Raw genomic sequence first — 27,537 nt, 5'->3', positions numbered from 1 at the left:
TGTGAGTTGAGAAGTGAGAAATTTCTCAGTTTGCAAGAGCTGGGAGGGAATTCTCTAGCCTCCAGACATGGTAGCCACTTAAGCCTTCTTCATAAATGATCTCAGCTAGGGAGCCCCATGCTTCTCTTCCTCTCACCCCACCCCCCAGCAGTTGCTTTCCAACCAGCCAACCTGAATTCCTTTTGCTGTTACTTACTGCCAGTCTTTGCTTGTCTTCAGTTCATCAAAGATGCCAATGGCATCTCTGTTCACTAAACATCATAGCAAACACAAGTACGAGTGCATTGTACCACACATGGTCTGTCCTGTCCCCAGCTTATTACTGACAGATGCAGAGGCTGAATTCTGAGACAATGTCAAAGGTGCTCCTTGTTGCACTCAAAGACCCTCTAATAACTCCCTTAGGAATCAAGCATACCCTTTTATCCAGCCCTCTCTCGACCTGACTTCTATTTCCCTGTACTATTTATTGATTTCCCCTTATTTTCTGATTTAATGGCTAGAGATGATAAGAGTCTCTTCCATGTTACTCTAAAACAACCACGCTGGGGTCATTATTCCTCTCAGTAATAATGGTTGCTATTTAGTCAACACTCAGTAGAGAAAGCATATATCCTCCCAAGTGCTTCCCATGTGTGGTCTCATTTAAGAACACTGTAAAGTTGTTGTGATTGTCCCATTTTATACGTGAGACTGAAAGAACTTCAGCGAATCCCAAGGCCACCCAGACAGCGAAGAACCAAGGGGAGAGTTCAACACAACTCACCAGACTCCCCCATCCTCTCCAGGAAGAAAGGCTGCAGTGGCCTGGCTTTCATAACTTGCCCAGACCTGCTTTCAGTGGGAGCTAGCCAGGTTTTCCAGTGAGTGGGCTGGGTATAGAGGGATGATGATTTAGAGTCTTGGTCCTTATAGGCAGTCAGTGCAGGGAGAGGAGCATATTAGTAACTGCCATTACATTTGTTTTAGGAGCCATGAAACCGGGGCTGGTTCTGTGAGATCATCAGGGTAGACTACAGAGGCGCTGTAACCACCCAACCTTAGTGCTGAGGTGACTTGCAGAAGTCTGGGAGAGCAGAGAGGTTGTCCCAAATTAGAGTGTAAATATATTCCTTCAAAAAAAAAAAAAAAAGAGCTAAGCCAGACACCGATGGCTCACACTTAGAATCCTAGCTACTCAGGAGGCTGAGGTCTGAGGACTGCGGTTTGAAGCCAGCCCAGGCAGGAAAGTCCCCGAGACTCTTATCTCCAATTAATCACAGAAAAAAGCTCGAAGTGGCGCTGTGGCTCAAGGGGTTGAGCACTAGCCTTGAGCAAAAAGGAGCTCAGGGACAGTGCCCAAGCCCAGAGTTCAAGCTCCAGGACGGGCAAAAAAGAGCTGAAGATGAAGGCATGTGTATAGGCGAAGATCAGGCCTGGGGTGGCAGTCTGGAAGTAGAGATGTGTGTGGACACAGACCAGGGATCCTGGGGGACCTCTTACTCCCCCATTGCTCCATGCCACTCCATCAGCAACAAGCTCTCATCTGCAGCATCCGGGGAGTGGCCCAACGCTAGCTGGATTCAAAGCATCTAGCAATGGAGAAAGGGAAAAGAAGAAGAACTAGAAGACAAAGAAAAAGAAGAAGAAGGAGAACAGGGAGAAGGGTTTATATTCACATTTTAAAAAAAGAATTTTTTTAATATACAAAGCAGTCTAATTGTAGGGATTATTGTAGGACTTAGAAGAGGGAGGATATGTTCTCACCAATGCGGCCCTACGGCAGACAACCCTACCAGACAACTGTTTAGAGACAGTATCTTTGAGGCTTCTTGTGACTTATGTGAGTTGGATTTTTTTTCCTCCTCCTGTTTATTCTCCAGGAGCTGAACTCCCTTGGTTGTGGAGATTGTCCCTGGCATACAGAAAAGAAGAAATGTTATTTCTGGGAGAGATTCCCACAGCCTATTTGTCCCTCCATTCCTGCTTGTACAGATGCATAAGCATCTGTGTCAACATGAACTGATTTTGAAAATTAAAAACAACAAAAAAGGGATAAGGAAGCAAAGCTCATTGCCTAAACCTTTATCTGTATATAATAGTACTCCCCATGAACCATTTTGGAGATGACTATAGGGTGAGGAGGGAGGAGAAGGTAAAAAGAATTGCCTGGGAAGTGCAGATACTGCCAAATCACAAGATATGGAAATGTCACAGTAAAACCCATTAATGTGTACAATTAATATGCACTAGTATTTGTAATCTTTAAATGGGGAAAACACTTTCAGTTAACTACGGTCAGCCATAATCAGGAAATATTAAATGGAAAACTCCAGAAATAAAATATGTGTAAGTTGTAAATGTCTTTTATTACAGAAAATTGTTGTGATTATTCTATATTGTGTTTTTAATCTCTTCTTGTGCCTAACTTTATCATAGCTATGTGTGGGGAGGGGGGGAAATCATAGCATATTCCAGGCTCAATGCTGTCTATGGTTTTAGTATCCACGGAGCTCTTGGAACATATCTCCAGAGAACAGAAGGATGGTGTTTTATTTATTTGATTGCTCTCACAACTGTGCTGGGATGGTGTAAGCATTATTCATTCTGTTTATAATTGGCTGAATTATATGTCGAAGATCATGAAGCATATATGGAATTAGGACCTCGACCCTTTAGCTTTATAGTCCCATTTCTCTCCAGCTTTCAGGTGTAGTCATCCCATCACGCCACATAAAGTCCTAGAAGAGGAGCTCATGGAGGCTGAAGAGGGGTCTGGGCAGCCACTCTCCTCTGGACTCCTGGGATTTGAGGGTAGACGTGGGTCTTTATGGATCTCTCTCTGTTTTTTTTTTTTTTAGTCCTTCTGTTTCTTCTCCTGACTGACTCACCCCCACTCTGCTCTTTGTTTATGATACTTATTTTTTCCATCCACAGCAAAACAATTCCCATCAAGGTAATTGGTGATGTGGCGTATGAGAAAAACAAGAATTACTTCATTGAGATGATGGGCCCCCGCATGGTGGATATGAGTTTTCAGAAAGGTGTAGTACCCTGTCCTCCACACTAACATTAACATTCTTCCTTTCTCTTCTATTTCTTCCTTTCTCTCAGTCTCTTCCTCTTGCCTTCCACCTTTCTGATGGACTCCCTTGTTTCTTCTTCTCACTGTTTTTCACTTCTCCCTCTCCTCTCTCCTCTCTGTGCTCCATGATCTGTCCTAACACCAGCTAACCTGTCACATGGTAAATATAAGAGGAATGCTCAAGAACCAATTAAAAATGATAAATGGAGAGAAAAATGAGAATGGGAAGAGAGAGAGAGAGAGAGCACCCTGAAAATAAGGTACATCAGACTCTCAGCTTCTCCTGAGTGACTTAGCCCATAGGAAAGAGAACAGCCAGATACCACCAGGCAAGAGATAGCACTAGAAGGAAACAGATTCCCACAGAGCAGCTATTCTTAAGGCTGAACTTATTGCTCCAGGAAGTTGGAGAATCAATGTATGTGGATTGTGGTTCATCCTGGTTCCCAAAATAGCCCTCTGGAGCTATCTTATCTGTCACAATCCTAATATCAAAGCTTATTTCTTTCCCTGACCTTCACTGAGCTGAAAGTATAGGCTTACATTCCAGACATTAGTCAAAGACCTGCCTGCCTTACTCTACTTTCCCATTGAAGAGCAGCAAGGAGTAGAGACAGAGAGTTAGAAAAAGCTACAATAATGAGAGAAAGAACTCTGGTCTGAGAGGAGGCTTCCCTGGCAAGTCCATGGCACTTTGCAGAGTGAAAAGTCACTTCAGAATTAAGTGATTTTGCATATCCCAAAGTCTGCACTACACAAGTTGGGGGATTTGTTCCTAGATAGCCTGTTGTGTGGCGAGGGAGCTGCCAGTTCATTGGCCCAGCTGTCATGACATCCCTCTAGGCAGAGCCTCATCCCCATCCCTCACTGGAGTCCCAGCTGCAGAAACCACACTCACATCTTATACACAGCCCATGATCCCAAATCTAGGACCAAAAGAGAAATACCCTCACAAATGCTTCAACTATCAGTGTTCTGTCTTCTCCACTGAGAAGGATATGAAAAAATATTCCACAAAGGATGCAAAAAATGACCAAAATATATTTACAAACACACACACACACACACACACACACACACACACAGTGGATAGCAAGTCCTGTGTGCAACAAACGAGGTCAGATAAATTTGCTACTTTGCTGGCAGCAAAGCAAAGCATAGCTTCCTAATGTCATAAGAATCTCAGAGGATCTGAAGATACATAGGCCCTCTCATTCATTCATTCACTCTTTGCCTTTTGACAGCATTTAGAGCCCAGACCCTCCTCCTTTTCCTCTACTGCCACCGTCCAAATAGACAGAATGCCAATTCCAGCTGGCTCATTAATGGGACCCACTTGTGACCACTGTAGCTCCATGAAGAACCAGCGGAAGCCACACAAAAGAATCTGGCTCACATCCCAATCCCAAACCAGTTCTTGAAGGGGAGTAACTTAAAAAAAATGTTGTTTCCTGGTGGCTTATTTACAAAACACTGTATTCTACATTAAGATACCCAGAGATGAGAAGAAACTTCCAACCTCTTAAGCACCAATCCCAGATTAATCAGCCTATAGGAGGTCAGCCTAGCGATATAGCATCCCTTTCTAACAGGGATGGGCAGGGTAAAGGATTCTTATATCCTACTTAGTTATTTTGGTCCCACTAGGAGATAAAAAATGAGAAAGGCAATAGAACTTGCCCCTCTTTCTCTCCCCCTTTCTCTCTCGCTCTCCTCCCTCTCTAATTCCCCTTCATCATACATACTTTCCTTCAAAAACTTCACAAGGCTCACGTGAGAAGTGGGCATAGACACAAAGAAAAGGCACAGTCCTGGATTCCACGGATCTTTTGCCTGTTGTCGAAGGGCTCTCAGTCATTTCTAGTGGGCAGGTGGTTTACCTGTTGGCCAAAGAAATTCCAGTTACCATGTGACACCCAAAGGAATGTGCTGCCCAACTCATTTCCTACTAACCTTGGCAGGATCTGAAACCACTCCTCCCCACCATCACCCAGTCACCCAGATCTTCCTTTATTCCCTTCCTGTCCTCCTTTCCTTTGCCCACCTGTCCTTGGCTCCTGGTTCCCTTTCCCTCTCACCCCTAAGAACAATTGTGACCAAGGAGACAAGAAAAGCTAAGGCCATTTTTAAAAAATATGAGAACAACATAATCCACCATAGTCCTGTCAAAGAGTACGGAGGCGGGACGGGGCTGCATGTGCCGAGTGATGGGGGGTGATTGTAAAGACTGTGCTCCAGGTGATCCGTCAACCTACCCACCCACTCGACACATTCTCTCTCTCTCTTGTTGTCCCTACAGGAAAACCATAAGGGTTAAAATAGTAGATGAGGAGGAATACGAAAGGCAAGAGAATTTCTTCATTGCCCTTGGTGAACCGAAATGGATGGAACGTGGAATATCAGGTGTGAGATTCTTTAAAAACAAAACAAGAAAAAAAGAAAAAAAATTCAGCAAACTGGAAAAGGAATTTTACAAAAGCAAAGACAACCCTATTTTTTTTCTCTCCCCCCACCCCCTTCCCTTTTCCATCTCTTCTCCTTTCAACCAGTAGACTTAAAAAAAACAAAAAACTTTTCCCTCCTGTATTCTCGCTCTCACCCTGTTTCGGTGTCATCTCTGCCTTCTTAGTCATAATTTATTTCCAAATTCCTCCTTTCCCACCTTCTGGGCAGCACTGCAGCCTCAACTTTTCATCTCCCTAATGAGTTACTTCCTGTCGGACGCTACAATTACCCAGTTACCCAATTGCCACTGTTTTCCCTACCCTCCACCCCCACACTGTAGCCTGTACATTGAAATGTCCTTGGTGGTTTGGGGAGGAGACAATAAAAGAAAGAAAAGTGACATCTTGCATGCCTGTGCCTCTACTTTGCCCTTATCCTGCTGCCCCTCACTCTTTTAGCCAGATTCAATATGGGAAGGGAGGGCCAGGGGTGGGGGTTGGGGCCCATTGTGTCATGATGCTCTGACCATTTTCTGCTGCATTCCTCAACCTGAATGCTTGGCAGGCTATTGGCTTGCAGAGTGGCCCATAAGCCCTCTGCCCTTCGTGGAGGTAAGTGCATTATGTAGTTATTTCCCAATTGAGTGTTGAGTAGACTATGGCATGAGGTGTTAACGCCAAGAGTCAGAGGCCATAGCTTCTGAGAGCAAGAGAGCTGGCTCTTGAGGTAGTCCTGAAGCCAGAAATTCTCAGCCATTCTTACTCTGCCTGGCTTCTTGTCCACCCTCTCTACCATTCTTTTGGTAGTCCTTATTCAGGCCACTTTAAGATAATGCAACTTCAACACCCATAAGTCTGCAAGAGGAAGGAAATTTCCAATGGAACGGACTCTGAAATAGTGTGGTGCTGGTGCTGATCCTTGAGAGATGGCTATTGAAGATGACTGATAGATGGTTCATGGACCACTGCCTTTGTTTGGCATCTGAAAATGAGGATATTGCTCAGATCCCAGATACTAGAGCATCTCACATGAGAGCAATGGCCTCTCCTCTTCTTTCCTCAATACTTACCATGGGTTCATTCCATTGGATTCATCTCAATACCTGCCATAGGTTCATACCTAAAAAGCTGATGGCGTTGCAGCCAGGGAGGATGTAAGGATATAAGGAAAGATTGCCTTTTTTTCATCTCAAAGAAAATGATTGACAGCCACCAGCGTGAATGTGTTGAGAAATAGATGTGGGGGTGAGCAAGAACACCTTTATAGAAAACCAAGGAAAGGACCATCAGGCTTTCCTGCAAGAGAGATACACTTACAAAGAATGGAGCACTGAAATCCACTTGTTTATCCAAAAGGAGTGATAAGCCTGCAACTGCTTCATAGTCACATGACAGGGAGTACAAAATAGCCAACAAGCTAAGAGATTTTGCAACAACACTTCCAAAGTTCTTTTACAGGTCTCTCAGATTTGATTAGCCATCATCCTCATTTGCTGGGTGCTGTCTATGAGTACTTTCTGCATCACTGGTTTGGATACATGCGCACATGTAGGGCTGTAGTGGAAGAATTCCTCTCCATCTGCATTGCCCGCCTTCTTCTTCACCGAATACAATGCTGCCATCAACCTGACTCCTGGAGATTGCAGAAGGGGGTCTCTCCTGTTGTTGCTTCTCACATTGTATTCTAGACAGCAATCCAGTTCTTGTCACCAACAATATTCTCAGAAGTTTCCTCCACACCTGCCCTACCTCATTCCCATCTCTGTGGTGCATGTACTCCACATCTTCAGGATTGGTTAGAAACATAAGCTATCCAAGGCTATTGAAAATTACAGTCACCCATTTCTACAATTCCCTGCAACTTAGGTGCAGTTGAAAGTATTATAAAGGGTAGTATAAGGCACTGGAAGGAAGGAAGAGACTCCAAGCAGGAGGAAGGAATTAGAGGCCCATTTATGGCTTTATTCTACCAACAAAGATGTTTTTCTGCCTCCCCTAAAACCTCCTACCAATAGCAAGACATAAAGTGGACTAAAATAAGCCCTGTGCTCTTTAAGAAACTTGCCAGGTGCCAGTGGCTCATACTTGCAACCCTTACTACTCAGGAGGCTGAAATCTGAGGATCACAGTTTGAAGCTAGCCTGGGCAGGAATGTCCATGAGACTTATCTCCAATTAACTATCAAAAAGCCAGAAGTGTAGCTGTGGTTCAACTGGTAGAGTGCTAATCTTGAGCAAAAAAAAAAGCTGAAGGATAGGCTCAGGCCCGAGTTCAAGCCCTGGGAAAAAAATTAAAAAAATAAGTAACAGAGGAAGGAAACCTGACTAAATGCAAATGCTCATGGCTACTCCCCATTTGAGGACATCTTCCTGTTTGCACTGGATTCTCTGTCCAAGGAGAGTGCAGGAAACTCCTAGTAGAATTTAGACCCAGGGAATAGAGTAGGTGAGAAGACAAAGATTTCAGCAAGCCCACATGGAAGATGCCCAGATGGAAGCTGCCAGTAAGAAAACGTTCACTTGCCCAACCTCCTGCTTTATAGTCTAAGGGGTAATTTTCAGTTTCTTCAGTTCTTCTCAGATACTGGCATTGGATCGTAGGGTGAAAGGTCATAAACCCTGATTGTCTAGACTCAGAATCAAGTGAAAATCATTATTGATTTGCAGAATTCCCTGCTGTTCTCAGAGTGAGAGACAGTGCAGTGGAAATTGCTTTTCATTATCACTGCTATATAGGAGCATCTTAGGCATTCAGAATGATGTAGTCTCTGCCTGGTCAAAATGACAATTGCATTCTTTAAGACAAAAAAGGCTCTGGATTTGAAATAGGAGACTCTATTCTGGGTAAACAAAACAGATTTCAGATGTGTTATTAAAAGCTCTAGACAATCTGGGGAGAGGTATAAACAGAAGAATAAGTAGGAGACACCATATCCTTGAAGTGGCGTGGGTCTACAGTCTAAATGTAAACTTCTGAGAATGCCAAGAACCATCAAGGCTCTTGGCCCTGAGCTTCATCACTGGAAGGATCAGACGGGAAAGGAAAACACTGCCCTCCAATCATGGAACCTGTTTTTTCCTCTTCTTTCCATATCCAGGGACTCACCTTGAGAAGTGCCCCCAAAGGCTTCTAGTGATTCAGAGCTCTATTCTTTTCTACTTGTCCCTGGAGTGTCTAGACAGAAATAAATGACTCTCATTCAACCCTGGGGATCAGTACAGGGGAAAGTTCAGCTCCAGTTTCTCTCAGCAGCAGCAGCAGTAAGAAAAAACACCCTGGAGGCATTGTGTCACTCAAAGTTGGCCTACCTGGATCTCACAGACACATCTGTGAGCACTCAATGGGAAGTCTCAGATTCATGGAGACACGACCTACCCGAGTGCAATAATGTGTGAAGCCTTCAGTGCAACTTGAGGGCCAGGAGCGGTTTCTTCCATACAGAACCATGGAAGAAGCAGAATAATTCATCTCCCTTGGAAAATCATCTCAACATAATGAGGAGATCCACTTGCCTATTGCTTCCTTGTGTAGATGAGAAAAGTCAATTACCATTCACCTGATGATAGTCTTCGATGACTGGAATGCTGGATCCCAGGTCTGAGTTGCATTCATAGAGATGACTAGAAGTAACAATTGACAGACCTCCCACACACATAAACATCGATTTCTTTCTCACCAATCTCCATTAGTCGCCAAGTGCACCAAGAGTATGTGACAGAATGTTTCCTAACTTCTCTTTCACAAGTGCCAAGGAACAAGGGATGTGCCACAACACCATCAAGATGAAGCATGAGGTGTCACAAGATTGTTGTTGGGATTGTTTTCATTTTGGAGCCTTGAAATCTAAGAAAGTTTAGCATAAGTACAAATTAAATGTCTAATGGCAGCCTAGATATGTCTTTGATTCCGTTTCTCAATCCATATGGGAATCTTGCATTTGCCATCTCCCATGTACATATAGTTCTTGATATGATAGCCTCTCTGTCTTGGAATATCTGCCTTCCCTTTCTGAAACAAAACCCACATAGCGATATAGAATCATAGATAAGATCTATGGAAAAGGTAATTGCCCAAATAGATGGCAAACAAACAACCTTGATAGAACACTACAAGGTGCAGGGATTTTGCTAGTTGTAAGTAATACAAAATGAGAGAAGTCCATGGCACTGACCTCTAGGATATAGCTTTTTGTTTAAAAAAAAGACAAACCATTTCTAGGAATGCATTTGATAGGACTTACTTTTCACTATGTCATTCTTTCAGGATGAATCAAAATTTTGGCCAACATGGCAGCTAAGATGCCATTTGTAACCATGAAAACCTTAGTGGGTGCTGGGGAATGTAGCATGATCCAATTGTGAAGTTAGAGAAAGGCAAGGTATCACTCTGGTACCCTGAACTCCCACTCAAACTCATTCAAACATCTAGAGCCCCAAGCTCCCATTCGAACCCCGTGGTCATACTTAACCACTGATGAGCCAGTTTCTCTATCAGGGTTGTGATCTAGATAGTTTTCATGGTAACTGGATTCTCACTCCTTTTTTCAGTGGATCACAACTCAGTCTATGTCCCACTCATCTGGTCTCCTTGTCCTCATTCCTCTATTTCCTAGCTTTCAGGTTGCAGGAATACATGGGAATAACTCTCTTGTAACTGCTCTGCAGCCTTTCCAGCTGCCCACACCTCTTGCTGCTGCTACTGCTGCGCATGCTCCAAATGCTGCCTTGTGCATGTCCTCCTGAGCCCTCACCTACTAAGCTCACTGCTTTCCTTACTTGATCAGAACGAAGTTTGAGAATACGTTCAAGATGGAACCTTAATACTCTTTCCTTTTCTTTCTTCCCCTTGTCTGGTATCCACTTACAAACAGCGCTCCTGTTATCTCCAGGTAAGAGGTATCTTCCTCCTCTTTTCTACTTCTTGCCAAGGCTATTATTTAGCTTCAGATCAATGGCCATTGATTTGCCTAATAAGAATGGCAGGCTCTAGTTAACCTGACAAGTTCTCCTAAGGACTAGGAGACTTACCTCCCCATATGAAGCAATTGTAAGGAAGTCCACAATTTCTTGAGCATCTTTTCTATCAGTGGATGTGGATATGTGCATAGCTCATTTGCTCTGAGACTAGGAAGAAAAATGAAACTTACCATGAAGATGGTGGGATATCTCTTATGTCTTGATTCATCTGTACCTCACGTTACTGGGAAAGAGATGGAGAAAATCTAACCATCAATCTTCCAATAGAATTGTAATTATATATTATGAAAGAACACACTTGATCCCAGGTGACCTAAGGGAAATGATCAACAGCTGCTATAAGAACATGAAAGGCAAAAAAATTAATAATTTGGAATATTACTGATCCTGGAGAGCTTCTAACTCATCATAGCTGAGACCTAAATGGCTAGGATTTGGGTTCATTTTTTAATTGTACATTATAACCAACAAGAAGAGGGATGGGGTCAAAAATACAGATTTGGAGTCTTTATTTTGGAGAGATTCTTGTATAGAACTAGGTTCTACATAGGATGCTCAACTACTTTGTTGGTATGTTTGCAAGAATAGAAACTAGACAGGCACATCCAACTTTGTGAGCAGAAATGAAAGCATGTTTCCAGAACTGGCAAATAATAACTCTTGATGTAGGCAAAGTGGGCTCTGAGGCATCACTCCAGTGTGTTCAAAAGAACATCTTACATTCCATCAGTTCTTTGAACTTAGCAAAAGTGTAAGGTCATTTCAAAGGCAAAACATTTACAGAGATTATTGGTATTCATCTGTAGGCTCTACCCTAGAATGAGGAAGAGGCAATGTAAACAGGAAGGTCATTGGCCTTCTTATAGCCTTAAACAAAAAAAAAGTAGGAAATCTCTGCATTTTTCTTTTGTGAAGAAAATGACTCCAGTTTCCTTGACTTGTTGACTCCTTTGTATACCAACAAATTAAGATCTACCCCCAACCCCTGTTCTTCATTCTTCCCCCAAGGTTTTGATCTTAGAGCATCAGCTTTTTTCCCACTCTACTTCTCTACTTATCCTCCGGTATGTGGACATAATTAGGTTTCTTTGTTTCAGTTCATACACACACACACACACACACACACACACACACACACAATCATTGTGACTTAAGTTAAATTTCATTATATCTTTCAAATACCAATGGAAGCTAAAATGAGATAAAATCTGTATGTATTTAGTATAGGAACCTTTAATTAGGCTTTAAACCAACTGGAAATTTCAAGCCTTTGTTTTGATTTTCTGGGGAACCAGGACAACATGATTAGCAACACTTGGTAGTAAAAGGCAGAAAGAATGTTCATCCTGACCCACTCTAGCAGTACAGGGGACTTGGAATGAGAGGCTTAGCCACATCCTCCCACTTCTTTCTGAGGATGCCTGCTAAGTATTCACAGCCCATTCACTGTCTGACCTAGGAAGTGCTTGTTCTTCTTAAATTTGCACAATCTTCCACTGTAATCATATTCTACCTGGCCTTCCTTCTCCCACCTTTCTCCCTAAACCCTAGAACTGAGAGTTTGGATTACTTAGTGTCCAAATCAACATCATTTGTTCTTTCTATTAAGATTACAAGTTCTAGGCACTTGAAATCCTATGAAGCTATATAAATAAGTTATAAGAATCATTAAAGTTTTCTTGTTTCATTAAAGGTTTCTATATCATTTGATCTGGAAGCCTTTAATTTAGAAGCCCTTAATTAGGCTTTATGTTTGAGACTTAACATTCTGTCAAGAAATTTAACAGTTTGAATTTAAAGCAATGATCATGACAAAAGTAGGAAAAGACAGGAATTACTTTCAAGACACTGAAACAGTATGTAAACCAAATTAGTTAACAGATATATTCAGAGTACCTGTGGGGCTGTGGAGATCCAAAGATAGAGGGGTAGTTATTTGCCAATGAGATTTTTGCAGAAAGGTAGATGGAAAAACTGTCACTTACAGGGGTGGACAGGTCAATAGGTTGATCAATAATCTGCCAGGTGGATATAGTACTAGATTGATAGCTAGACAAGAGGTTAGACAGATACATTTATATGTCACTGGAGAGCTCATTATATTGGTATAAAATTCCTGTGGCACATGTAAAAGATGACATGGGGGATCTACAGAGGGAGGTGTAGAATAACACTGTCACTTCTGTGATAGGCAGTACGAGTCAGTGCCCAAAGCTATAGGCAGAGGAAAAGAGTACCTATTTTTACAAAGGGGATCTATGTAGCTCTTTCTAAGGGCTTTATCCCACTGTGGCTTGCAGTCTTGTTTCTAGGATTGTTGGTCTCAAAGACAGCCAAACACCTAGATGCACATAAATTTGCTTTTAGATTTAAGTAATAAGACTCAGGTTCAATAACATCACTGAAGTCAGGCTACCAGAGGGTATCTGCTGACTTGGAAACATACAGGACATTGGCCCTCAAGAAATAATTGTTAATACAAGATGCAGCACCATGGATAGCTCCCATTTTTTGAAAGTACTAGAAACACTGATTAAAGTATTTCACCAGACTCAGGAATCAGAGCCAGAACACTCTCACATTATCTTCATCATCCAGGTCAACTAAGAAAATCTTTGCATAAAATATCTACTTGGTAACTTATACTTTTGACTTATAGACTTTCCAGTGAATTCTTTTTCATTGGAATCTCAAGAACTGTCTCTCTCTCTTTCTCTCTCTCTCTCTCTCTCTCTCTCTCACACACACACACACACATTTCATCTCCATAAATTCCCCAGATAAAGAGAAAGGAGAACATTTTTTGGCCTCTGACCCATTTTTGTCCTTGAGATTATACAAGAACTGGAGGATCCCCCTGGAAGGTTTACTGTGTGGGATGAAAGCAATTACAGAGCCGAATAAAAGAATTAATTGCATGTGAGAATGTAGCCTAGGATGGGAGGGTGCTTAAATGAGCTCTGAAAGAAACAGGCTACCAAGAGTGATTTTCTAATCAAAGGGGAATAAAAAAGATTCAATCTCTATTTCACTCTAATCCAGAAAACATGTCTTCATGGTGAAGTAGTCTTAAAATGGACTCACCAGCTGAAGCAGAAAGTGTCTTAACTATTTAACTTGAGAAAGGATCACTGGTAAATGAGTCAAGATGCTGAGAGACACAGAGACGGACTCAGAAGAAAACAGAGGAAGAATTCTCTTCTATTTTTGTTTTTGAGCAAAGTGTTTGTGTTCCTGAAGAAATGTACTTGAATTGTAACAAAATCCTGGGGATCTTTTAGTGGAACACCAGGGAGTTGGGGGGGAGGGGTTCAAAGTTTCCCATAATAGCCACTTGGATAATAGCCACTTGTATGCAATGTAGATATCCCTGGAAATATACCTCCTTTCTCTTTCATGGGAAGAATAGTGTCAACAACATTGGAAACAGGTGTCAACTGCTAGAATTTCCTATTGGATGAATTTGGGAAGGCCCTAGAACTCTTCCATGAAGTAGCTGGACAAAGAATCAGACTCAACAGTTAGACCAAGTCAAGAGATTGGGCTTCTTTCCTACTCCTCTTTAACTCAGATGGTCCACCCAGGTATAAAATAGAAGGAGAAATGCTTATTCAAGGCCTACAACTCACCCTTTTGTGGTCTGATCGTCATGAAGTGTTCAGTATCTCACAGAGGATTCTTTGAAAAGTACACAAAGCCCGCATTCCTGAAAGATATTTGCTTTGTTTTCAATGACCATGTCTAAGTCTGAGCTTTAGAATTCCAGAGAATCCTAGTCTGATTATTATTTTCTTTTTGCAGAGGTGACAGATAGAAAGCTGACTGTGGAGGAAGAGGAGGCCAAGAGGATAGCAGAGATGGGAAAGCCAGTCTTGGGTGAACATCCCAAACTAGAGGTCATCATTGAAGAATCCTATGAGTTCAAGGTCAGGCCATCAGTAAGATCTAGTTGAATAATAGAGTGGAGGGCAGAAAACACATGCTATTGTTTCATTTTTTAATCACTGAATATGTGAACTTGAAACCAAACAAGTTCTCCATGGCCAGGGCTCAGTTTCCCCATTTCTTACACTTAACAAATAGTGCTAGCTATTTGTAAGCTAGAATACTATAAGGACACATAATGTAGAATATGGAATATATGGGCTAGAAAGCCCCTAGATATGCCATCACAATTGTTTAACTGTATTTTTAAGTAAAGACACTAAAACTCATTCCTGCAGGGCAAGGTTTATTGACATCATGTTCTTATTCTTTATCGTATTGCTGAAGATTCAACGTGAGAAGTTACAACCCTAGGAAAAGGAAATAAGAGAGTTATCCCTGAGGATATTACCCAAGGCCATTCCAGACAGAACTTTCTGAACCCCTGGAGTGCAAGGCGCCTTTCATTCTTAAAGTGCCAGACTCCTCATTGGTTCTGAGCATTCTAACCTCATGATTCCAAGTCTTTCTCTCTCTAACAGACTACAGTGGACAAACTGGTAAAGAAGACAAACCTGGCCTTGGTTGTGGGAACTCATTCCTGGAGAGACCAGTTCATGGAGGCAATCACAGTCAGTGCAGGTAAGCGGGCCCTCAAGATGGCCTTACTGAAAGAATTACACAACCCCCTAAGAAGGAAGGCTATAACCCCATCAGCTGTCCACCAGTTCCACGAAGAGCCCTACATCCAGTCTTCACGGCTCTGGTCCTAGATGTTCACATGCTTCACTGTGTCCTATTGGAAGAATCATAGAGTAACCTAAAGAATGTGGCTATGTCTGCCTTCAAATCTTGATTCTTCAGTGGGAACAAGAGTAAGTATCCTCACCATCCTCAGTGTCTTCATCCCGAAAGAGAGCTATTGCTGCCTTCCTCAGAAAGGTGGAGGAGTATGGAGTTAGGAACATGTAAACACCCAATAATCTGTGTGCTAGTGGTCCATGCTTGTAATCCTAGATACCCAGAAGATAGAGACCTGAGGAAGCCAACCCAGGCAAGAAAGTCCGTGAGGCTGTTCTTTTTTTTTTTTTTTTTTTTTTAGTTCTGAGGCTGAGACTTGAACTCAATATCTGATGATTTCACTCATTGGCTGATCCTCTACTAACTGAATCATGCCTCCAACTTCCATGTGATTCTATTAACCACCAAAAATGTGGAAGAGGAGCTATAGCTCAAGTGGTAGTAAAGCACCAGCTATTAACAGAAAAGCTAAGGGACAATGCCCAAGCCCTAAATTCAAGCCCCAGTATCATCACAAAATACTACTACTATTATTAGTAATAATAATAAGCATCCAATTGATTCTGATTTCCATCATTCCTTTCTTTTTTTCTTGTTTGGTCTCTCTTCTATAAAATGGTGAACAACTCCAATATAGAAATGTAGGAACAGGAGTTTGAGAAAAATGCTTTGCATTGACTGATAAATCTCCACTCTGGGTGAGTGCAACTTCTCCTTTGGATTTATTGGTAGGCCCCAGCACAATGAGCTACAGCACAGCTAGGAGTCCCAGAGGCCTGCAAAATTGTTGGAATGAGGGTGGACAGTGTCTCCAAACCACCCCCTCTATTGCCTGTCAACACCACTGAGCCCTCCTTGTACTGCTGAGAACTACTGGCCTTGTCAGGGTTTTTTTGTTTTTTTGTTTTTTTTTCATGAGGCTTTGTTGTCATAGCAACAGAAGAGTCCCCAAGGTCCTAGAGCCAGAGCAAAAAAGTACGGCCAGGAAGGAGGATTGCTGCTGCCACTGTTGCCCTACTTTCACACTGCTCCTTCCAGTGCTCGCTCACTGGTACCAGCTCTCTGTTGTACCTGCAGGATCTGGGATGACATCCCATCCCTCTGAGGATAGAAAATAACCAGAGTCAGGATGGTCCTTATGGAAGTCCGGTTGGCAAATTCAAGAGGAGCTCTGCTGGCATCCAGTGAAGAGAGAAAGCCTGGGGCCAATTTCTTTCCTTTCCTTTCCTAGGCAGTTACTGCAGCCAGTTCCAGCCTCCTTTCTTTCTCCTCTACTCTCTCCCTCTGTGTTTCCCGCTGTATATCTTTAGAGCTTATTCTTCCCTCTTTCTTATTTCACCACTCTACCACACTACTGAATTCAAGTTGACCAATGAACAAATGACTGTAGATATTTGGAATGTGGGTTAGACTTGATTTTCTCATAAATGAATGACCTGGATGACCTTTCCTGAGTCTCTTTACCTTGACTCCAGCAGGGGAAGAGGATGAAGATGAATCAGGGGAGGAGAGACTGCCATCCTGCTTTGACTATGTCATGCACTTCCTGACGGTCTTCTGGAAGGTGCTATTTGCCTGTGTGCCCCCCACCGAGTACTGCCATGGCTGGGCCTGCTTCGTCGTCTCCATCCTCATCATCGGCATGCTCACCGCCATCATTGGGGACCTGGCCTCTCACTTTGGCTGCACTATTGGTCTCAAGGATTCGGTCACCGCTGTGGTTTTTGTGGCATTTGGCACCTCTGTACCAGGTGAGAGTGAGAGGTATTTGTTTGTAAAGAAGGTATAGTACCTGCTTCTAATGATCCCTGCATTCTGCTTCCTTCTCTTTTGGCAATTCAGATCTGAGCTTAACACAGACTCTGCTCTTGAAGTACACAAAAGTTAATCCAAGAGACTAATGACAATATTAATGGTGCTATCCAACATACCTGAACACTTCTGATGTTCACAATTCATACATTCAATCCTTGTAATACTCACCCAAACCCTACTAATTAGGGAAGCTTATCCCCACATGACAGATGAGGAAACTGAGGTTTCTTTCCACTAGGGTTAAGCTACCTGCTCAAATATGTAGCCCTACTTTCTTAACCTCTACATTATATTATTAGGACACTAAAATGGAAGGCAAAGAATATAGAAAATGCCCTTCTACTTACCTCTGTTAGTCTCTGAGACACTAGAGTTTAATCTGCTTGAAGAAGCTTATGCCTTTGCCTGCAGGAATTCTTGGCCTTCTCTGCTTGTATGGACCTGTGAGTGCGAAGTGTCTCCTAGCAGGAGGAGAGAGGGAAGCCTGCTGAGATTTGTCCTTTCAAAGGATGAATGGAATAGTCTTATTTTATTTTAAACAAACAGGAGTAGGCACCCCTTAGTTCATTCCTTGGATAGCTGTTTACTGAGCTCCTATTTGGCCTGATACAATATTGTGTCCATTGTCAGGGAAATGGGCGAGATGGGTGTATTTCCTTCTCCACCCTGAGTTTGTAGTCTAGTAAAGGGTTCTATGCTTAATACTCTATTATACTTGCAATCAGTTCTGTGAAGGAAAAGTGTAAAGCAGGGAGACTTAGGCTAGGCTGGAATCAGGAAAGGATGGATCCCAAGGGATGTTGTCATGAAAGCTGAGCCTGAATGGCAAGTAGGAGTTATCTGGTATAGAGGGGCTACATTAGACCACATTCTTTACTTAATTCAGTTGAGGTCCTCAGCCCATCCGAACTCTGAATTCTGGCCAGCTCCAAGTACCTTAGGGAGAAACAGCTCTCTTACAAGAGGTGGAGATGAACCATATCAGGTCCCAGTCTACTGACTGGACCAGAAAAACCCTTTCTGTACTCAGGAAACACCCTCCGTGTGTTTAATACTAGAACAAGTGAGCCTACACCACACTCTAAGAAGACCCCTTTCCCCAACCAAATGCAGATCCGTGGAATGATTTGTACATTAGTGATGAAGATGTCTGGCTAACATGAAACACAGGTGACAAAAAATGGAGTGCTGCAGGAAAGGTATTGTGGATGAGATTCCCTATAACCACTATTATTCAAGCCTGCAGAGACCTGAATCATGATAGGGAAGGGGGCAGATGTGGGAAAAGGAATAGATGGGAGAAGAAATAGCAGAGGATCGGTGGCAAAAGAGATAAGGTCATAGGCAAGGAAAAGCAAGAAATTTACTCCAGCAGATCTGAGAAAATTGACAATGATGAGATGAGTCAGGACTTAGGCAGGAAGATAGCTTGGGGCACTTCCATGTCCTGGCATTTGCTCCAGAAAAACAAAACATAGCTGATAGCATTGGGGGCTTTAGGAAGGTTACTCTATGGCCCACACAATTGATTTCATGGCTTTGGCTGAAGCTTTTTGGACGTAGGTAGTATGGAAAAGACCCTAACGTGAACCTTTTAGAATCGAGTTTTGGTCACCTTACTATGTAAACTTGCATAAATTCTTTGGGTCCTGGTCTGCTGGCTGGGCCAAGGGGAACCCTTTTTGCACTCAGGAAACACACCCTTTGGGAGAGGATGTGAGCATGCATCATACTGTAGGAAAATGATTAGTGGGATGATTTGTACATTAGAGATGGAGAGGTCTGGCTAACATGAAAATAAATCAGGCAATGATATGGGGAAGGTTTTCTGGATGAGATTCCTAGAATCACTAGGATGTAGGTCTTAGGAGACCTAAACCATCTGCAGGAAAGGAGAAGAATAGATTGGAGAAGAAATAACAGAAGATCAGAGTCCTAAGCCCAGCCCTAAATCCATAGGCATTCTCAGAGTCGAGTCAATACCCATATGAAAGTTACAGTCAGGTTCTAACCAGCTTCCCAGACTGTCAAAGTTTCCTGGGAAGACATAAAATGACAACACACACACACACACACACACACACACACACACACACACCCCGCTCCCCCCCCCCCAAAAAAAAAGTTTAAAGAGAAAAATAAGGCCACTTGGCAAATATCAGGACTGTGATCGCTCAGGGGAACCCTCCAGGCTCCTGCAGACTAGAAACAAGAAAACCAAATCCATGATGTGACTTGCCCAAGACCATTAGCCCCTGCATGGCAGAGTTGGTAGTGATCTCTTACTATTAGCTCTTGCTACCCAGTCATCTGTGAGATAGATTCAAAGACAGGCCTTGGTCTTCTCAGGCTCCCACCACTCCCGTTTGTCTCTGTCTTTTTCCAGATACCTTTGCCAGCAAAGCCGCTGCCCTGCAGGATGTGTACGCCGACGCCTCCATTGGCAACGTTACAGGCAGCAATGCCGTCAATGTCTTCCTGGGGATTGGCCTGGCTTGGTCCGTGGCCGCCATCTACTGGGCCCTGCAGGGACAGGAATTCCACGTGTCAGCGGGCACACTGGCCTTCTCTGTCACTCTCTTCACCATCTTTGCGTTTGTGTGCGTCAGTGTGCTCTTGTACCGAAGGCGACCCCACTTGGGCGGGGAGCTCGGAGGCCCTCGTGGCTGTAAGCTTGCCACGACGTGGCTCTTTGTGAGCCTGTGGCTCCTCTACATACTCTTTGCCACACTGGAAGCCTATTGCTACATCAAAGGGTTCTGAGCCAGCAAAACAAGGCCTCGGACAGGGCAGGCCCAGGACTTCTCCTAAGAGAAGGGCATTGCCGTACCAGTCCCTGGGCCAGGATGAGCAGCCCCGGAGAGGCAGCAATCGGGACTCAAGCCCCAGGAACTTCACCTGACCCAGGCCCTGGCAGTCACGGAAAGGGCAAAAGTCTTAAATCAATCAAGCAGAATGGAGGAAACGCCCACTTTCCAAAGTATTAATTAACTACAAACCAACCACAGCAACAAATCCACCTCTACTCCATCCATCCTTCCCCTCATGTCCTTGACCCATAGCCAAGGTCAAGCTCTCTCCTTCTGTTCCACCTTCCAACTATTCCTTTGCTTCTAGTTTCTCTGAGGGCAGAATGCCTCCTCCTGTCTATCCAATGCAACACATTGTGATTCTCTCATTCAGCTGAGAATGAATCATAACCACGTGGCTGGGCCGGATGTTCTTTTTGTTGTAATCATTCTTGTGCTTGCCTTGGTTTTTCCATCAGGTTTTGCTTATTGCCTTGTCTTTTCTTTCTGATGTCAGCAACAAAGATGCCACTGAAGGAGCTTCAGAAATGAGCCAACAGATAGAGGCATGAACTTTCACACACATACACACACACACACACACACACACACACACCCCTTCCCATTCACTTGGGTCACAGCCATCCCTTAGCCCCCATGAGGTCTTCCTGTCCCCCTTCTCCTTTTTTCTCTGAGTTCTTTGGAGGACTGAGGGAAGCTGAGTGGAAGCATGCTTACATATCAACTTGGGAAGCTGGAGGAGTTTTGGTACTTGTATCAAAATGAAATCAAAACCACAAAGTGCTGGGTGCCAGTGGCTCACACCTGTAACCTTTGCTACTCAGGAAACTGAGACCTAGTATCACAGATCCAAGTCAGCCCAGGCAGAACACTCTGTGAGACTCTTACCTACAGTTAACCCACAAAAAGCTAGCATTAGAGCTGTGGCTCGAGTGGTAGAGTACCAGCCTTGAGAGAAAATGCCAAACGAGAGCAGGAGGTCCTGAGTTCAAGCCCCAGTACTGGCACAAATAAAAACACACAACAACAACCAAACAAAGCAATTGTCGCCTTCCCTGCCCAAGCCTTTACACATCTTGTAGTGCCCACATGTGTACTGTACATGTGACTGCCAACAGGAAGACCTATCGAGTGGGGGCTGTGGGACAAAAATAGGAATGGGACACAAAAGGGATTCATGACTCTCAAATATCTTTGGTTTTAGATCTGAAGCCGAAGAGAAGAGGTGTTCAACCAGTGAGTTCTTGAAGGGAAAAGATTGTTATTAAACATGTCTGTGTTCCTAAGAAATCTCAGTATCACCACCACATCAATAAGGTACCACACCAACAGGGCTGACTTACCTTTCCTGAAGCAATGGGAGAATTTGTAGGTTTATAAAAGAACAGGGTAGTGGGGTCCCTTCCTTGTCTCCTGGCCCTCAAGCCACATTTGAAAAACATTTTCATAAGATAGGGACTGAAATTCCTTACATCCCCGCCCTCCTCCCCCCCCCCCCCCCCGCCGTGTCCTTGCTTGTTTTTAAATTTCATGAAGCTCTTTTTCCAGCCTGTGGGGTATTTCTTGACTCCTAAGTGGAATCCTAGTCAGCATAACCCCATGGAACCTGGGTTTATTTTTTTTTTTATGGATTGACATATCCTATGAACCTTTCCCCAACAAATTTCAAAAGAACTTGGCTTTAAAATCCACATAGAATCACAGATGAATACACACAACATCGCCACAAACTGCCCACAGGTCTTTAGGCTTTCTGCATTGACATAAATACATTTTCTAAGGGGGAAGAATTAAAAAATAATACTAACAGCTGTTTAATTTTAAACACATTTTTTAAGAAAAAATAACTAAAAAAGAAATAGTGCTTGTGTCATAAGCTATGTTGACAGTTGCCGGTGGAAATGTTGGGTTGGTTTAAAAAAAAAATAAAAGCTCAACTTATATCTCTCTGTTTGCTTCTCCATGTGTTTCTCCAGTAAACAACACAGAGGCCATCTCAGGTCTCTTCTATAGCAAATGCAATGCAGGGGAAAGTGTCAGTTCCCATCATGTTCAGGTGCCAATGTGCCAGCCATTTGTTTTTTAGCAAAAATATTTCGAGGAAAAAAAAATATTTTAAGGAAATGCTACCTGTCAAACCTTGGAATTTCAGAAGCTGAGGGACATTTGTGGTTTAATAAAAAAAGAAAAAAACCTGTGATAATAAAGAGGAAGGAGCTTTTTGAATTAGAAAGACACGACAGGGTAGGGTTCCAGCAAGGAAACATGTTACCCTTGTTTCCAATAGATGTGTAGCCAACATTCACTTATGGATGGATCATTCATTCAGTGAAGGTATTTGAACACTTTCCATGCATTGAGCTGTAATCTGGTAATAGAAGAGTATAGTTCCTGACTGCAAGAAATTACTAGTTTAGCGAGAGAAAGCCAAATTTAATCAAGGCCCCTTGGGTTACAAGAAACAGAAACCATGAAAATAGTCAAAGAGCAACAGGTGAGGAGGGCAATACCATGAAGGCTTGGTTGAGGAGGCAGGGAGAGGTCTTGTGAAACTCAAAGCAAGAAGCACAGCTCTGTCATTGGAGCCTAGGAGCCCTTAGGACCCAAGCCTACTCACCCCACCTCCCCCGACTGCCACATGATCCCTCCCATCCTTGCTTCTCTCTGCCAATAGAGCCCAGCCTCTTTGTCTCCCAAGGGGTTGCATGTCTGACAACCCTGCAGTCTTCAGCCCAGAGGCTACTCCATGACCTCACAGCTCCTCCTCACAACTAACACTTACTTTCAGTGTCTGGGTACAAACATTTTCAATTGAGAGAATACAATCAATTTCCCATTCCCCAACTCCCCATTCCTGGAGAGGGCCATTTCCAAGATGCAGAAACCCCTGTAGCCCCTCATGAAACCTATAAAAACCAAGGTGCAAACAAATATGACAGTTCTATGCCCAGGGCGCCCCTCCCTCTGCAAGTGACATAAACAGAATATCATGGGAGCACAGTAAACAACATTAACTCAACCAGGAGGAACTGGGAAAGACTTCATCGAGATTATAACATTTAAGTAGACTACACGATGGTTTACATTGGTGAGAAGTCTTGGTTTTTAAAGGAACCTCATCCCTAAGGCACAGGGTGTTCACAGAATGACAACAGCTGTTGACATGGGCAGAGTATAGCATGCAAGGGGAATGGCGGAAGTAGCTGGATTCTAACTGTGGCCAACTTATGCTTCTGACAAAGGAGTGGTCATCAGTTTATGATAAAGGCTCTCTCACCTCCCTTCTCTGAACTATGGGCTTTTAGCCCTTGCCTTTAAAAAGGAGGCTGAGAGGGGCTGGGAATATGGCCTTGTGGTAAAGTGCTCACCTCGTATACATGAAGCCTTGGGTTCGATTCCTCAGCACCACATATATGGAAAAAAGCCGGAAGTAGCATTGTGGTTCAAGTGGTAGAATGCTGGCCTTGAGCAAAAAGAAGCCGGGATCAGTGCTCAGGCCCTGAGTCCATGCCCCAGGATTGGCAACAAAAACAAAACAAATTTAAAAAGGCGTCTGAGAGCTAGATGCCCATGCTCATGTCTGTAATCCTAACTACTCACGAGGCTGAGATCTGAGGATCATTGTTGAAAGCCAGCCTTGGCAGAAAATTCTGTGAGACTCTTATCTCCAATTAAACACATAAAAGCCAGAAGTAGAGCTGTGGATCAAGTGGTAGAGCACTAACCTTGAGCAAAAAAATCTCAAGCCCAGCAATCAGACCCTGAGGTCAAGCCCCAGGACTAGCGCACACGCGCCTGCGTGCACACACATACATACAATCACACACACAGAGGTTGCAAAATCAGCATTAGTAACTCAAAGTCAACCACAGAGGTAGTAACTACAGAACAATGAACTCTATAAGCAAAGCAAAACAAAATGTAAAAGCCAGCAGGGGCTGAGGGAAGGACTTGATTCAAAGGTTCATTCTGTTTTTCACTGCATACCAAGTTGAAAATGAAAAAGTATCTTTTAGATGATTAGATGGTAGATGGAAAGGAAATCATAAAATCCATTTGCAGAGTCATCTCTATTTTTTGAGTCATTTCTGAATTACCCAGATGTTAGACTTTATCAAGAGAGGCTGGGCTAAGCCCTAGAGAAGGGAAAAGAAAGCTGAGGAACTGGAAGACCCAGGGAGTCCAGATGCCACAGAACTAGTTCTGTACAGAGTCTTGAGCCACAGATCCTCTTGAATCACAGTAACAAAACTAATCACTCCTAGCTTCAATACTGCAGTTCTACAATATGTTCAAAAAGTGATGTGTCCAAACACACATCAAACAGCCTGACAATCCTGTTTTACATAGCATGAAGACATCCTTTTGTGCTGAGTGCTAGTGGCCTACACCTATAATCCTAGCTATTCAGGAGGCTGAGATCTGAGGATCAAGGCTCAAAGCCAGACTGGGCAAGAAAGTCCATAAGTCTGTTATCTCCAATAAGACACTCAAAAAAAGCTGGAACTGGCTCCATGGATCAAGAGGTAGAGCACAAGACTTGAGCAAAAGAAATTCAGGGACAGACTGGGAATGTGGCTTAGTGGTAGAATGCTTGCTTAGCATGCATGAAGCTTGGGTTCAATTCCTCAGCAGCACCACATAAACAGAAAAAGCCAGAAGTAGCGCTGTGGCTCAAGAGGTAGAGTGCTAGCCTTGAGAGAAAAAAAAAAAAAGCCAGGGACGGTGCTTAGGCCCTGAGTTCAAGTCCCAGCCCAGGACTGGCAAAAAAATAAAATGAAATAAAAACGCATGAATTAAAAAAAAATTAAAAAAGAAGTTCAAAAAAAATTTAAAAAAAGAAGTTCAAAAAAATAAAAAAGAAGAAGTTCAGGGACAATGTCCAGGCCCTGAATTCAAGCCCCAGGATCAGAAAAAAGAAAGGAAGGAAGGAAGGAAGGAAGGAAGGAAGGAAGGAAGGAAGAAGGGAAAGGAAAAGGAAAAAAAGAAAAAAAAGGAAAGAAAGAAAAAAAGACATACTTTTCAATGTCTTGGCCCAATGGCCATTGTATTAGTCACAGATGAATATGAATGGCCTAGATCTTGCTAGCAATTCATGCCATGTGCTCACTTTCCACACTTTTTACTGACTGAGCTCTACAACTCTCCTACCCCTTTGTCTCTCATAAGTTTAGGACAATACTAGCCGCTGTAATAAATGAACCCTAATACTTAGATGGCTCAGTAAGATAAAAATTTCTCACTCATATAATAATCCAATGAGGATTTTCTTGACTAGTAGGTAGCTGTTTTCCACATAGTGATTCAGGAGCTCAGCTTCCTTCCGTTTTATACTCTGCAACCTCTGGGCCTTAGAATTTTCTCATTCAGCAGCAGATAGGAAAACAGAGAATACGCTTCTAACTGCCTTGGCTCCAAAGCCACACTCTTCACTTCAGCTTACATCCTATTATTGAAAGCAAGTCACCTTCACCCCCCCACCCCCCAATTCAAAGGAGACTAAGAAACACAGTCTTTAGCTTCACAGCCACTCTCCAATGACCATCCTATATTACCAAGGACATTTTAAAAAGAGATATTTGGTGGCTCGTGCCTATAATCCTAGCTACTCAGGAGGCTAAAATCTGAGGATCACAGCCCAGCAGGAAAGTCCATGAGACTCTTATCTCCAATTAAGCACCAAAAAAAGTGGAAGTGGAGCTGTGGCTCAAGTAGCAGAGCAGTTGCCTTGAGCAAAACAAAACAAAACAAAAAAAAGACCAGTGCCCAGGCCCTGAGTTCAATCCCCAGGACTGGCACATACAAATATAATGAATAAGGGCTGGGAATATGGCCTAGTGGTAGAGTGCTTGTCTTGCATACATGAAGCCCTGGGTTCGATTCCTCAGCACCATATATATAAAAAAGGCCAGAAGTGGCGCTGTGGCTCAAGTGGTAGAGTGCTAGCCCTGAGCAAAAAGAAGCCAGGGACAGTGCTCAGGACCTGAGTTCAAGTCCCAGGACTGCCCCCCCCCCCCCGCCAAATAAATATAGTTTGTTCCTGCCAACAATCCCTTTGTGATTCAGATATTTTAATATCAATGGCAAAGAGCAATTTGACCTATGTCTATGTAGTTTTCAAAAACCTTTCATAGGGCTGGGGATATGGCCTAGTGGCAAGAGTGCTTGCCTCATATACATGAGGCCCTGGGTTCAATTCCCCAGCACCACATATACAGAAAATGGCCAGAAGGGGCACTGTGGCTCAAGTGGCAGAGTGCTAGCCTTGAGCAAAAAGAAGCCAGGGACAGTGCTCAGGCCCTGAGTCCAAGCCCCAGGACTGCCCCCCCCCCCCCCAAAAAAAAAAACCTTTCATAGTCATGGTTTGGAGCCTGATAGGAGCCATAAAAGGTGGGCATTATATTCATTTTATCGACCAAGTTATAAGATAATACGTGAGGGCTGGGGATATGGCCTAGTGGCAAGAGTGCCTGCCTCATATACATGAGGCCCTGGGTTCGATTCCCCAGCACCACATATCCAGAAAATGGCCAGAAGTGGCGTTGTGGCTCAAGTGGCAGAGTGCTAGCCTTGAGCAAAAAAGAAGCCAGGGACAGTGCTCAGGCCCTGAGTCCAAGCCCCAGGACTGGCCAAAACAAAAATTAAAAAAAAAAAAGATAATACGTGATTGATTATCCAGGAACAAGCAGATAGTAAATGCCAGGCACAAACACAGGTCTTTTGGTTCCAAATTTTGCTTGACCTCTTGTGACAAACACCAGTAAAGGCAGGGGGGGGGGGGGGTCGGGGGGGAGGTAGCAGAGGGCCTGGAGTGAATGAGGCTGGATTTAATCAATGAAACAGTTCCACAGAGAGGGAGACATTGTCTCGGGACACCAGCTGGCAGCTGGGTCTCTCACACTCCTACAGGTCCACTCTCTGCCTTGCCTCCAGCCTGGCTGAGTGACAAACTTCCTCTTAGGGGCACCTGAATGGGCTGAGGTAATAGTAAAAAATAATGGCAGGGATGGGGGGTGGGGGTGGGGGCTGAAAATTGGTGTGAACAAAATTATTTGGATTGAGGAAACTACAGATCGTGATGACTGGTCCAATCTGAAGCATGGATGATGCTAAAGACATCTTCTTAGATGAGGATATTTAGAAAAACACCACTGGAAAACTCTCCTGGGCAGTTTGGTGAATGGAACCAGGAAAGGGCTATTCTTAGTCTGTTTTGTGTTGCTTGGACAAAATACCTGAAGCTAAGGGCTTTATATTCAAAAGAGGCATATTGAGCTCACAGTTCTGCAGGTCAAAGATCATGGGGCTCACATTTGTTCAACCTCCCTTCAGTGATGGATTTCTGTTGTGTGACAACACGGCTGGGAAGTAGAAACCGGAGTGGGTATGTACAAAGAAGCATGCATTGAACACAGGGGGAAAAGGACCAGTCCCACAGTGTGGCATCCCACCCTCAGGAAAGCTAACTGGCCTTCACAGAGCTACCCTGACCCCTCATGATAATCTAATTCCTGTTAAAGGGCCCACCAACTCTCCACATTGCCACCCATCCCACTGGGGCCCAAGCTGCACAATGAGCCTTGACAGGAACAAACCACATCCAAACATTAGCCAGGGAAGAATCAAACTGACTTTGAAAAAAATTCATTTTTCCTATAAATTTAAAGATAATCCTCTTTTCTTGCTCTCCTGTTTACTTGCAT

At 43.4% G+C, this 27,537-nt stretch overlaps 1 protein-coding gene across 3 annotated transcripts in view; it reads left to right on the top strand.

Moving 5' to 3' along the window:
- Positions 1-20,626, top strand: part of Slc8a3 (solute carrier family 8 member A3) — a 140,647-nt gene extending 120,021 nt beyond the window's left edge. Inside the window, exons 3-8 of one of the 3 annotated variants that reach the window (XM_048362367.1) lie at positions 2,917-3,023; positions 10,379-10,396; positions 14,286-14,410; positions 14,951-15,050; positions 16,688-16,960; positions 19,411-20,626. In XM_048362367.1, the coding sequence (XP_048218324.1) occupies positions 2,917-3,023; positions 10,379-10,396; positions 14,286-14,410; positions 14,951-15,050; positions 16,688-16,960; positions 19,411-19,787 (1,000 nt within the window). In that variant the 3' untranslated portion in view covers positions 19,788-20,626. Of the gene's footprint in view, positions 1-2,916; positions 3,024-5,363; positions 5,468-10,378; positions 10,397-14,285; positions 14,411-14,950; positions 15,051-16,684; positions 16,961-19,410 lie in introns of all 3 variants that reach the window. The other 2 variants (XM_048362366.1, XM_048362368.1) reach the window with 2 other exon arrangements.
- Positions 20,627-27,537: the final 6,911 nt, after the last annotated feature.

The sequence above is a fragment of the Perognathus longimembris genome, chromosome 14, assembly GCF_023159225.1.
Source record: "Perognathus longimembris pacificus isolate PPM17 chromosome 14, ASM2315922v1, whole genome shotgun sequence".
Taxonomy (NCBI): Eukaryota; Metazoa; Chordata; class Mammalia; order Rodentia; family Heteromyidae; genus Perognathus; species Perognathus longimembris.
This window is presented reverse-complemented; position numbering and strand designations above follow the sequence as displayed.